The 12853-nt window shown below is 45.3% G+C and overlaps 1 protein-coding gene across 2 annotated transcripts in view; it reads right to left on the bottom strand.

The window, feature by feature from the left end:
- The window catches only part of PRXL2A (peroxiredoxin like 2A), a 93260-nt gene that overhangs the window by 31648 nt on the left and 48759 nt on the right, over positions 1-12853 (bottom strand). For both annotated transcript variants that reach the window (XM_040320713.1, XM_040320714.1), the window contains exon 3: positions 2812-2903. In XM_040320713.1, coding sequence (XP_040176647.1) covers positions 2812-2903 — 92 coding nt within the window. The remainder of the gene's footprint in view (positions 1-2811; positions 2904-12853) is intronic.

Below are 12853 nucleotides of genomic sequence, written 5' to 3'. Positions count from 1 at the left end.
GTCCCTCGAATAGCGTTATTGTCAATTTTACCGGGTACTATGAAAGATTCTAAGGAAGGCCTCCTACATTTTTTTCTGATAGCCGCTACAGTGATAATACCAAAATTTTGGAGGTCTCCTACCCCTCCTAGCTTGAGGGAGTGGGTTGATGAAATGCAATATAGGGTTGTCCCGATACCGATACTAGTATCGGTATCGGAACCGATACCGAGCATTTGCCTGTGTACTTGTACTCGGTGCAAATGCTCCGATGCTTCACCCGATACCTGGACAGTCAGGGTGATCAGTGCGGTGGGGGAGTTACAAGCACTGATCACCGCTGTCTGTCCTCGTTTCCTCCTCCATTCCCCCTCCATTCTGCTGCTGTCCCCCTCCGTGCTGCCAACTTTTTCCATGCTGCCGCCGTGTCCCCCCTCCGTGCTGCCCCCCTCCGTCCTGCTGCCGTGTCCCCCCATGCTGCCGTCATGTCCCCCTCCGTCCTGCCGTCGTGTGTCCCCCCCTCCGTGCTGCCATCATGCCTCCCTCCCTCCGTGCTGCTGCCGTTTCCCCACTCCTTTCTGCCGCCGTCATGCCCCCCTCCTTGCTGCCCCCATTATGCCCCCTCCTTGCTGCCGCCGTCATGCCCCCTCCTTGCTGCCGCCGTCATGCCCCCTCCTTGCTGCCGCCGTCATGCCCCCTCCTTGCTGCCGCCGTCATGCCCCCTCCTTGCTGCCGCCGTCATGCCCCCTCCTTGCTGCCGCCGTCATGCCCCCCTCCTTGCTGCCGCCGTCATGCCCCCTCCTTGCTGCCGCCGTCATGCCCCCTCCTTGCTGCCGCCGTCATGCCCCCTCCTTGCTGCCGCCGTCATGCCCCTTCCTTGCTGCCGCCGTCATGCCCCCTCCTTGCTGCCGCCGTCATGCCCCCTCCTTGCTGCCGCCGTCATGCCCCCCTCCTTGCTGCCGCCGTCATGCCCCCCTCCTTGCTGCCGCCGTCATGCCCCCCTCCTTGCTTCCACCGTCATGCCCCCCTCGATCTGTCAGGATGGAGAGCGGCGGTAGGAGCCTACCTCACTGACTCTGTCCATTCACATAAATGAAACATTGTAACCTCCCGCTGGCTTCTCTCCTTTCATTTTCAGCGCAGCTGAGGCTGTAGAGAAAGGGACTGGGGAATTTGTGTCCCTAGTCCCTTTCTCTGTCTCAGAGGGGAGATGTCAGAGGTCGGTTAACACCCCTGATATCTCACCAAAGACCCCCCAACAGGGCTGATAAAAAAAGGAATTGCAATAAAAAAATGAGTTGTAAAGAATAAAAATTTAAATAAAAAACACACCGACAATGTACATTTCCCCCCCACCCCCCTTAAAAAATAATAATAAAGAATTGTAAAAAAAAATAAAAAAAAAATTGTAAAAATAAATAAATAAAAAATAAAAAACTACTGACACATGAGATTTAAAAAAAGGATCGGTATCGGCGAGTACTTGATAAAAAGTATCGGTACTTGTACTCGGTCCTAAAAAAGTGGTAATCGGGACAACCCTATCTATAAGGAATGGAGGAATTGCCAGTTACACTAAATGAAAAGTATCCCAAACTTCTGGAAGTGTGGTTCCTATGGAAATCTCTCTTTACATCTTATAAATTTAGGGAGTTGTTATATGAGCTTTGCATAGGAATAGTGTAGTACTAGCAGATATTGGGGTGGGGGGGGGGGGATCATCTCTACGTGGAGAGGAAATATCCCTTTTTCCCCTCCCTGTCTTCTTTCTTTTTTCTCTTTTCTTTGTGGAAGGAGGAGGAGGACCAAACTTCCGAGTGATCTCACCATGGGGGAGATCTCTCAGGCCTCGTACACACGACCGAACATGTTTGCTGAAACTGGTTTCCGCGGACATGTACGGTTGTCTGTACGGGCGACCGAACCGGATTCCCGGCCGAGCGGACAAGTTTCCAGCGGACAAATGTTTCTTAGCATGCTAAGAAACATGTCCGCTGGAAGCCTGTCCGTCAGACATGTTTGGTCGTCTGTATGACTCACCGGACATGTCCGCTCGGCCGAAAGCCCTCGCATGCGTCAAAGTGATTCGACGCATGCGTGGAAGCATTGACCTTCCAGGGTCGCGCACGTCGCCGCGGCCACGTCACCGCGTATCCTGTCCGCGAGGAATTTGGTCTGATTGTGTGTACAGCCATCAGACCAAATGATCCCAGTTAACATGTCCGATGAAAACGGTCCGCGGACCGTTTTCATCGGACATGTTTGCCCGTGTGTACGAGGCCTCAGAAGTAGGGATGGGTACTTGTCAAAAACAGGTACCCCCCCCCCCCGAAAGACAAATCTTTCACCGCTCCAGGTGAGCCTCATGTATCATTAAGGGCTGTTGAACCACCAGGGTGCTGGCGATGCTGATTGTAGCAAATGGACGAAAAAAACTCTGGACGGCCGCACTCCAAAATAACTAAAACAAAGTTGGTCTTTATTTTCAAATGCACATGCATTCACCGCAAGCAACAGATACAGTATAGGCCGACGCGTTTCACGCTGTACTTCAGCGCTTAGTCATGGCTGAAGCCCCCCCCGAAAGGTGCCAAATGTGTCAACGGAAGGGGAGGGGGGAGGAAGGGAGGAGGCTGACAAGCGGAGCTTCCACTTTTGGGTGAAACTCTGCGCTTTAAGTGGACGTGTTGCCTTGCTCTGCGTGGCTCTTTAATATCTTTACACTGTAGTGTAGACAGCACATTATTCCGATTATAATATTAGATTATAATGAACACAGGTAAGTAATGAATACAAAAGTGTGATATGCAACTTATGCTACTTGTCATTTACCTCTCTGCACAAAAAACAGCCAGGTCTTCGTACAGCCATTATCACGGCTCCATTCCTCTCCCACAGTTCTTTAGCTTTGAAAGTCCTTGATTCTGCAGAAAAATTGTCAATTTTAGGTTCCGTTGTCTATCATTATTAAAGAGTATCTATGGTCAACATGTAAAGTCACATATTCATTTCCATGTTGTATTTTACCGATTTCCAACCTACTCCTATTAATCTGACTGATATTGAAATGAGTAAACTTACGTTGTGAAGACCCCCCCCCCCCCACACATGTACTTAAACTTTCTTGAATTCTGTGACACATAGTCACTATGTCCTGTGAGTAGGCACTGCTGCGTCACACATTTCAGAGTCCTTCCATGTTGAGCTATGAGTAAGACCTTGATAGGCTGAAACGCGGTAGTGTTGGCTCTGTTTGGAACATATGTACTCCTTTGGATGAAATAGGATTAAAAAAAATTGTCCTCACCCGTTTGCCGACTTTATTCACATGGAAGGGTAAAAACTGCACGTCAGGCAAGGCGAGTGGAAACAGAGAGCTCTTGCTGGCCCTAACTGCACAATTGGGTTGCAGTGCCATTATCTTGCATACACATTTTACAGAGTCTGCCTTTTGAACTACAGAGGAGCTGAGAGAAAGAGTCTATGGAGGCAGAGTCACTACAGGAATCATGGCTTGCAAGCAGCAAGGTACCATGGGATATATAGTCCATAGAAATTAAAAGTAAACAGCGGGGGAGAAGCTTTACAGCATGCAATTCCAGGACCTTATGTTAAGAGATGGCCAGCAGACAGGAGGAACTTACAACATGAAACGGCTTTTTTACAATTAAGTTTATGTTACATAGTAGGTGAGGTTGAAAAAAGACACAAGTTCATCAAGTCCAACCCATGTGTGTGAATATATATGTCAGTATTACGTTGTATATCTCTATATGTTGCAGTCGTTCAGGTGCTTATCCAACAGTTTTTTTTTTAACTATCGATGCCCCCCGCTGAAACCACCGCCTGTGGAAGGGAGTTCCACATCCTTGCCGATTCTACAGTAAAGAACCCTCCACACAGTTTAAGGTTAAACCTCTTTTCTTCTCATTTTAGTGAGTGACCACGTGTCTTATTAAATTCCCTTCCTCGAAAAAGTTTTATCCCTATTGTGGGGTCACCAGTATGGTATTTGGAAATTGAAATCATATCTCCTCTCAAGCGTCTCTTCTCCAGAGAGAATAAGTTCAGTGCTCGCAACCTTTCCTCATAACTAATATCCTCCAGACCCTTTATTAGCTTTGTTGCCCTTCTTTGTACCCGCTCCAATTCCAGTACATCCTTCCTGAGACCTGGTGCCCAGAACTGGATGGCATATTCCAGCCAGAGTCTTGTAGAGTGGGACAATTATTGTTTTATCCCTGGAGTTAATCCCCTTTTTAATGCATGCCAATATTCTATTTGCTTTGTAAGCAGCAGCTTGGCATTGCATGCCATTGCTGAGCCTATCATCTACTAGGACCCACAGGTCCTTCTCCATTCTAGATTCCCCCAGGAGGTTCTCCCCCTAGTGAGTAGATTTCATTCATATTTTTGACACCCAAATGCATTATTTTACATTTTTCCTACATTAAACCTCATTTGTCATGTAGTTGCCCACCCCATTAATTTGTTCAGAACTTCTTGCAAGGTTTCCACATCTTGCGGAGAAGTTATTGCCCTGCTTAGCTTAGTATCGTCCGCAAATACAGAGATTGTACTGTTTACCCCATCCTCCAGGTCGTTTATGAACAAATTAAATAGGATTGGTGCCAGAACAGAACCCTGGGGGACCCCACTACTCACCCCTGACCATGCGAAGTACTCCCCATTTTTCACCACCCTCTGAACTCGCCCTTGTAGCCAGTTTTCAATCCATGAACTCACCCTATGGTCCATGCTAACTGACCTTGCTTTGTACAATAAACATTTATGGGGAACTGTGTCAAATGCTTTTGCAAAATCCACATACACCACATCTACGGACCTTTTTTTATCTAGATGGCAGTTCACCTCCCCATAGAAGGTTAAAGTGGAAGTAAACCCTCCTATCGTTTTCAGCCAAGGAAGCAGCCATCTTGACCTCTGTTTAATCTGCAACTGCCATGATGCTGTACATGTGACCTGTTATGAAACCAGCCATTGGATGGTTTGGCAGTTTGGTTGAGAGCACAAACAAATGTGACAGCTAGCATTTCCGGCATGCCGGGAATGTTAACGGTTTTTGTAACTATGAAATTGAAGGGTTTACTTCCACTTTAATAGATTGGTTTGGCAAGAACGATTCTTCATGAATCCATGCTGATTGCTTATACTCCAACATGGAGTGGTAATGTACAGAAACATCCTTGAAGAAAACCTGCTCCAGAGCCCTCTGGAACTTGGACTGGGCCAAAGGTTCATCTTCCAACAGGACAACGACCCTAAGCACACAGCCAAGATAAACAAAAGGAGTGGCTACAGGACAACTCTGTGAACGTCCTTGAGTGGCCAAGTACTGAGCAAAGGCTGTGAATACTTGTGTACATATGTTTTTTTTTCCCATTTTTTATTTGTAATAAATTTGCAAGGATTTCAAACAAACTTCTTTCACGTTGTCATTATGGGGTATTGTTGGTAGAATTTTGAGGAAAATAATTAATTCAATTCATTTTGGAATAAGGCTTTAACATGACAAAATGTGTAAAAAGTGAAGCACTGTGAATACTTTCTGGATGCACTGTATTCTGCTACATATTTTTGTAGCACAATAAGAGTATATGGATCGGCTTGCACAAAAGTTATAGCATCTACAAACTATACATACTGGAATTTGTATTTATTTATTTTATACTAGTAATGGCAGTGATAAGCAACTTACTGAGGCCCCGTACACACGACCAGTTTCCTCGGCAGAATTCAGCTTCCGACCGAGTCTCTGGCTGAATTCTGCCGAGAAACCCGGCCGTGTGTACACTTTCGGCCGAGGAAGCCGACGAGGAGCTCGGCGAGGAAATAGAGAACATGTTCTCTATTTCCTCGTTGTTCTATGGGAGCTCTCGCCCCGCCGAGCTCCTCGGCGGCTTCAGTGCTGAACTGGCCGAGGAACTCGATGTGTTTGGCACGTTGAGTTCCTCGGCCGTGTGTACGAGGCCTAAGGGATGTGCCGGATTTTATCCCTGGCTTTGCAGGGAAATGGAAAAAAAAAAAAAACGAACACATCCCCGCTGACAGGACAGAGCTTTGTATTGTTTAAAGTGGAGGTTCACCCTAAAAACAATTTTTTAACATTAGAGCCAGCATAGTAAGGGCATATACTTTTGGCAGTTTTTTTTTTATTCTCCGTACTTACCTTTATATTTTGATTTGATCCAGGGCTTCCGCGTTCTGATGACTCCGGGACTGGGCGTTCCTATCCCTGCCTCAGGGTTCCGATGACTGCGGGACTGGGCGTTCCTATCCTTCGGTTCGATGATTGACGGCTTGAGAAACAGGTGACCTGTCGCACAACGCGCGTCACCAGATTTCCGGAAATATCCGAGCTGCGAGTCGGCACTATACGGCGCCTGCGCCCGCCGTGTAGAGCTGACTGCACAGGCGCCGTATAGTCCCAACTTGCAGTTCGGCTATTTCCCTACATCTGGTGACGCGCGTTGTACAACTGGTCACCTGTTTCACAAGCCGTCAATCATCAAACGGAAGGATAGGAACGCCCAGTCCTGCAGTCATCGGAACCTGGAAGCCCTGGACAAACACAGAATATAAAAAGGTATGTACAGAGAGAAAAAAAAATAAAAAAACGCCGAATGTAAATGCCCATACTATGCTGGCTCTAATGTGTGTAAAATGATTATTTTTTTTTTGGGTGAACCCCCTCTTTAAATTCAGAGCTCTGTCCTGTCATCCTTTTCGCCGATCAGTGAGTGCCAGTGGTCAATCATTGGCTGGCACCCGCTGATCGCACCCCTACATTCAGCTTGAGTCTTGGTGACGGAGCTTTGGTTTGTGAGGTTTATTTTAAAAATACTTGACTTGTTTATGGTTAAAAAAAGGTTTAAAGAGAGGTTATTGAATTTCATGGCCTAATGTTTCCAAAAGATGGTTTGTCTTTCGTTGTCTCATTTAATTAACCTTTTCCCATTTCAAGAGGCTTCCTTACCATTTGGTTAAAGGGGTACTTAGGAGGTCTGAAACCCCATGACATTTTTCCCCCAAGATCTCCCAGTTTCATTGAGAGCTCCCTGGAAAGCACTGATGATGTAGTATTGCTGGGTGGCCAGGGCTAGGTCATAGTCCCTTGTGAAAGGCAGCAGTAAAGAATTGATATAGTAAGTTTCCCGAAAAACTGGATTTGAACACAATGGTTTATCTTGTTAGAGCAGCATGCAACTGTTCCTCTTTAAATCCTTCTTAAAAGAAGAAAACGAAATTACGACTGTGGCTTAATCTTCCCAGAAGTGTTCATAAACTTACAAATTGAAGCTAAGCTCTATTGATTTTTTATTTTATTTTGTGTTACATAGAACAGGGAAAAGTCAGATCCTTTGTGATTTGTTGCCCGTTGTAGAGATCTTCAATCAAATCCTCTCAGGACAAGAAGTGACGGCATATCTCTCAAGAGAAAAGACAAAAACATCCTGAGGGGAATTTGATAAGGAGTTACAACACTTTTCTAGCAGTATAGAAAATGGCCTGCACCTAATTCAGAAAAGCACTGTAATGCCGCGTACACACGATCGGAAATGCCGACAACAAAACTGTGGATTTTTTTCCGACGGAATGTTGGCTGAAACTTGTGTTGCATACACATGATCACACAAATGTTATCGGAAATTCTGAACGTCAAGAACGTGGTCACGTACAACACAACAACGAGCTAAAAAAAATGAAGTTCAATGATTCCGAGCATACAGCGAATTGATTCCGAGCATGCGTAGGATTCTTGTGCTTCGGAATTGGCTACAGACGATCGGAATTTCCAACAAGAACTTTTGTTGTCGGAAAATTTGAAAACCAGCTCTCAAATTTTTATTGTCGGAAACTCCGACAGCAAATGTCCAATGGAGCCTACACACGGTCGGAATTTCCAACAAAAAGCTCACATCAAAAATTTGTTGACAGAATATCCGATCGTGTGTATGCGGCATTACAGTGCAGAAGACTGAACACATGTGCCAGATTCAGGTGGTTTTTATTTCCGGCAATTTAGGAATTTGTCCCTATGGTTGTAACAGACTTGATAAAGATTACCACCAGTTCTCCGAAAAAAATGGCAGTTTTAAAGCGGATGTGCCATGGGGAAAAAATATTAAAAGCCAGCAGCTACAAATACTGCAGCTGCTGACTTTTAATATTAGGACACTTGCCTGTCCTGGAGTCCAGCGCTGATCGCAGCAGAGGAGGAGCGATCGCTCGTCTCTCTGCTGCTCCCCCCGCCATCCACGCTGAGGGAACCAGGAAGTGAAGCGCTGCGGCTTCACTGCCCGGTTCCCTACGGCGCATGCGCGAGTCGCGCTGCGCCCGCCGATTGGCTCACACGCTGTGTGCTGGGAGCCGAGTGTTCCCAGCACACAACGGGCGACAGACGGGAAGTCAGAAAAACCTGTCTTTTGCCCGTAGCGTGTGGCCGGAAGTGGGTGCAAATACCTGTCTTTAGACAGGTATCTGCACCCCCCTCCCCCCTTAAAGGTGTCAAATGTGACACCGGAGGGGGGGGAGGGTTCCGATCAGCGGGAATCCACTTTAGGGTGGAGAACCGCTTTAAGGGAACCGCTGAGCTGGTATACAGAAAGATACCTGGGATCATAGGGAGGAGTTTTGTGCTAGGAATCGGTCATAACTGTGACAACTTCCTGCACAGGGATCGTGGTGGCTATGTTTCCAGTAGTAGGCTCCGGCATCCTAACAACCAATGACTCCCCGACTCGTTCAGCGGAGGGATGCCATGGCCTAAAAAAATGGGCGGAGATGTTTACCGACGTCATTACCTAAATATGCTTTTGACTTGGCCATATTTGGGTAATGATGGGAATCTTCTAGCTAGGAGCTAAATGAGGTCAGGGGTGCTTCAATGGTTGATATGATGCCAGCTGCACAGAAGACAGCATCTAGCAACCAATGATGTACTAGAGGACAAGAGTCTCTGCAATTGGACATTCTAATCTACCATCAGGGCCGGCCCTACCATAGGACCCGATGGTACCATTGTACCAGGCAGCACTTTAAGGGGGGCAGCAAATTGCCGCCCGCCATCCCATTCCACCAGCTCCACTCTCCACTCCACTCCACTGTGGGGCTAATTGCCGCCCGGCCGCTCCTCCCGTTCTGCTCTCCGCTCCACTGTGGGGCTAATTGCATGAATAGAGCCATAACAGGTCCTTTTTATACTTCTATACATGTAAACAACCATAACAGGTCCTCTTTATACTCCTATATACATGTATAGAGCCATGATAGGTCCACTTTAGTTATCATGATATAAAATAATGCATGTGTGGGCATTTTGGTGGGTGTAATTTTTATTTTATTGGGGTGGGGGGCAGCATTTCATTCTTGGTACCAGGCAGCACAATGTCTTGGGCCGGCACTGCCTACCATGCTTCTGAGCAATATGTGTCATGCAGAGGCACAACAGGATTCTAAAGAGTGTAGATCCTCTTCCTGAGTTCCCTAGCCTATGTACCATCAGCATCTAAGTTATAGAGAAAACAATTTTACCACTAGTTATAGGAACATTTGGAGTTATGATGTGCAATTATGATCTTGGATATTATAACCATCAAACTGTATATTACAATCTGCATCTATTCACACTTTTTATTTTACACAACATTGCATTTAATCTTGCCCATATCTTGGGCTAGAATTATTGCTCCCATGTTCACGGCGATACCTCACATATGTGGTTTGAATGCCGTTTAGATATGTAGGGGGACGTACATATGCATTCGCTTCTGAGAGTGAGCACACAGGGACAGGGGCGCTTTAAAAAAATAGAAATTAAATATTGTTTATTTAATTTTTAAATTTTAACACCAATGATATACCCACAATAATACTGCAAGTTCAGGATTGCGGCATTCTATGAGTAATCCCGCGTACACACCATCACTTTATGTGATGAAAAAAAACGACGTTTTTAAAAAAACGTCACTTTAAATGACCGTGTGTGGGGGAAAACGTAGTTTTAGGTCTTGTGAAAAACGACAAAAAAAATTGAAGCATGCTTCAATTTTAGGTGTCGTTTTTCAAAACGTCGTTTTTTACTTCACAGAAATTGGCCGTGTGTAGCAAAAAACGACGTTTAAAACAACGTTTTTACACCTGCGCATGCCCAGAAGCTAGTTATGAAGCGAGCTTCAATGGAAAAGAGTGGTGAACGTAACCTCGCTTTGCTAGAGCATTGTGAAAAAACGATGGTGTGTAGGCAACTTCGTCTTTGAAAATTGAAGTTTCAAAAACGTCGTTTTTTACTTCACAGAAAATTTTGTTTTTTTTCCATCACATAAAGTGATGGTGTGTACGCGGCATTAGAGCTAGTGATGCACCAATATAATATACATGTTTTCATTGGATATTGAATATTCTTCTACGGACTAGTTCTGTTTCTGTACAGAGCCAGTGCTGAAGTAGGCTCCATATTATGCAGGGCACTTCCAGATAGCAACAAAAACAGATATCTTTGATCTACGGATCACACATCACGTATGAAGAATTTATACTAAACCAGATAGTTTATTTTCTATACAAAAGGGAATTAGTCTCAATGCAAACAGTGCTTGAACATGCAGCAGTCCATTAATCAGGTAGAATAGTTTTTGCTGAGTCAGCCAGGGACTGGATCTCTGTTAATATTTAATACAAAATTCTCTTCGCCTGCAGCAATGATGATTCTGCTGTTTTTTTTGGATTCCTATCAAAAAGCAGCTTTCCACTAGTCAGAGGTAGACTTTTAATTTATTGAATACTATTTGAGTTACAAAAGAGTTATAAAATATTATTATTTTTTTTTTTTTTTTTTTCACTCTTAAAGGGGTTGTAAACCCTCATGGTTTTTCACCTTAATAAAATTCTATGCATTAGGCCCCTTTCACACGGTCGGACCGCTCAGGTCCGCGGGCCGCCTGTCAGTTTTGTCGATGGACCTGAACAGCCGCTCCATGCAAGGATGTCAGCGGGGACATGTCCGGTGACATCTGATCCGCCAAAATCAGATGGATGGCGATAAGTCGCCATCCGTCCATTGCGGATCGGGTGAGATCTGATGAAAACAGACATGCTGTCCATTTTCATCAAATCTCTCCATAGGAGACAACGGTGCTCGACAATCCACTCCCTGCTCAGTGAGCAAAGAGGGACTTGTCATCTGCCGGCTCAGCGGAGAGATCTCCCGCTAAGCTGGTGGACTCTGTAGCGTTGGTGTCCGCCTCGTGTGAATGAGGGCTTAAGGTGAACCCTTCTGTGATGCAGCAGCCCCCAGAGCCCCCCTTTTACCTACCTGAACCCGGTATTTCCAGCGACGGGGACGAGCACACCAGCTCCAGCCGGTGTCTCGGGTCCTCATTGGATAGATCGATAGGCCATTGGCTCCCGCTGCTGTCAATCAAATCCAATGACGTGGGAGCCGGGGGGAGGGGCCGGATCCTGCTGTCTGTGTCAAAGGACACAGCAGCAGGACATGGGTGTGCACCCACACGAGTGCCCCCCAAAGAAGTCACTTCTCCGTCGGGGGAATAGAGAAAAGGAATAGTCAGGAGTGCCGCGGAGGGACCCCAGAAGAGGAGGATCAGGCCACTCTGAAAAACCCTTGCAGAGGTGGTAAGTATGATGTTTGTAATTTTATTTATTTTTTTAAAACAAGACTTTACAACCCCCTTTAATTAGAATATGGCAGAATAAAACTTAAAAATGAAAATAATTTTAAAATGTATTCATGCTTTTTTACAGCAATACTCCTAATTAATCGCTGACTAGTCTAAAAAATACAAAAGCCCATTAGCACATATAATTAATCATTTTTATTAGAGAAGGGCTGGGGATTACTGCTATCGGAGTCCATTGGGATATTACACCATTCTGTTTATATTGGTGACCATTGTCAAGGAAAGTGGGGGAAATGCTAAATGTTATGCCGCGTACACACAGTCGTTTTCTGCGATGTAAAAAAACGACGTTTTCTGTGAAGTAAAAAACGACACTTTTCAAAAACGATGTTGCCTACACACCATCGTTTTTTCACAGTGCTCTAGCAAAGCGAGGTTACGTTCACCACGTTTTTCCATTGAAGCTCGCTTCATAACTAGCTTCTGGGCATGAGCGGGTGTAAAAACGTTGTTTTAAAACGTCGTTTTTGCTACACACGGTCAATTTCTGTGAAGTAAAAAACGACGTTTTGAAAAACGACACATAAAATTGAAGCATGCTTCAATTTTTTTTGGTCGTTTTTCAGAAGACATAAAACGTTGTTTTCTCCCACACACGATCAATTAAATTGACGTTTTTAAAAACGTCGTTTTTTTACATCGCAGAAAACGACCGTGTGTACGCGGCATTAGCCTTGTCCCCAAAACAAAAAATGTTACGGGATAATACTGTTCAAGAAGGGAATTCCCCTCACTTTGGCAGATTTCCTCCCACTTCCTGTTGCATCTCCAGGACAAGAACTAAAGGAAAATATCTCCAGCAAAAAAAAAAAAAAACCTGACATGGGGATTTAATTATCCTCTACTATATCTACAACGACAATATATATATATATAAGCAGAACTTGACAAACTTTCACACTCCCCTCTTCCCCAAGTAGAATTGCGGGAATATTTTTTAATTCTTAGCCCCGACCCCTGCCACCATTCTGCCCTGACATGTACCTGGTCCTGCAGCCTCCTGGGACACTTACATCACATCTCCCAGGAGGTTGCATGCAGCATGTCATCGGAACTAGCTGTCAGCACCCGGAAGAGGCAGCCAGCTGAAGACAAAGATGGTGGCACAGGACCTGCTGTGTGGTACAGGAACAGCAGATTGCAGCAGGATAATG

The sequence above is a fragment of the Rana temporaria genome, chromosome 8 (assembly GCF_905171775.1).
Source record: "Rana temporaria chromosome 8, aRanTem1.1, whole genome shotgun sequence".
NCBI classification, from domain to species: domain Eukaryota; kingdom Metazoa; phylum Chordata; class Amphibia; order Anura; family Ranidae; genus Rana; species Rana temporaria.
The sequence above is the reverse complement of the archived record's forward strand: the minus strand, read 5'-3'. Positions and strand labels throughout refer to the sequence as shown.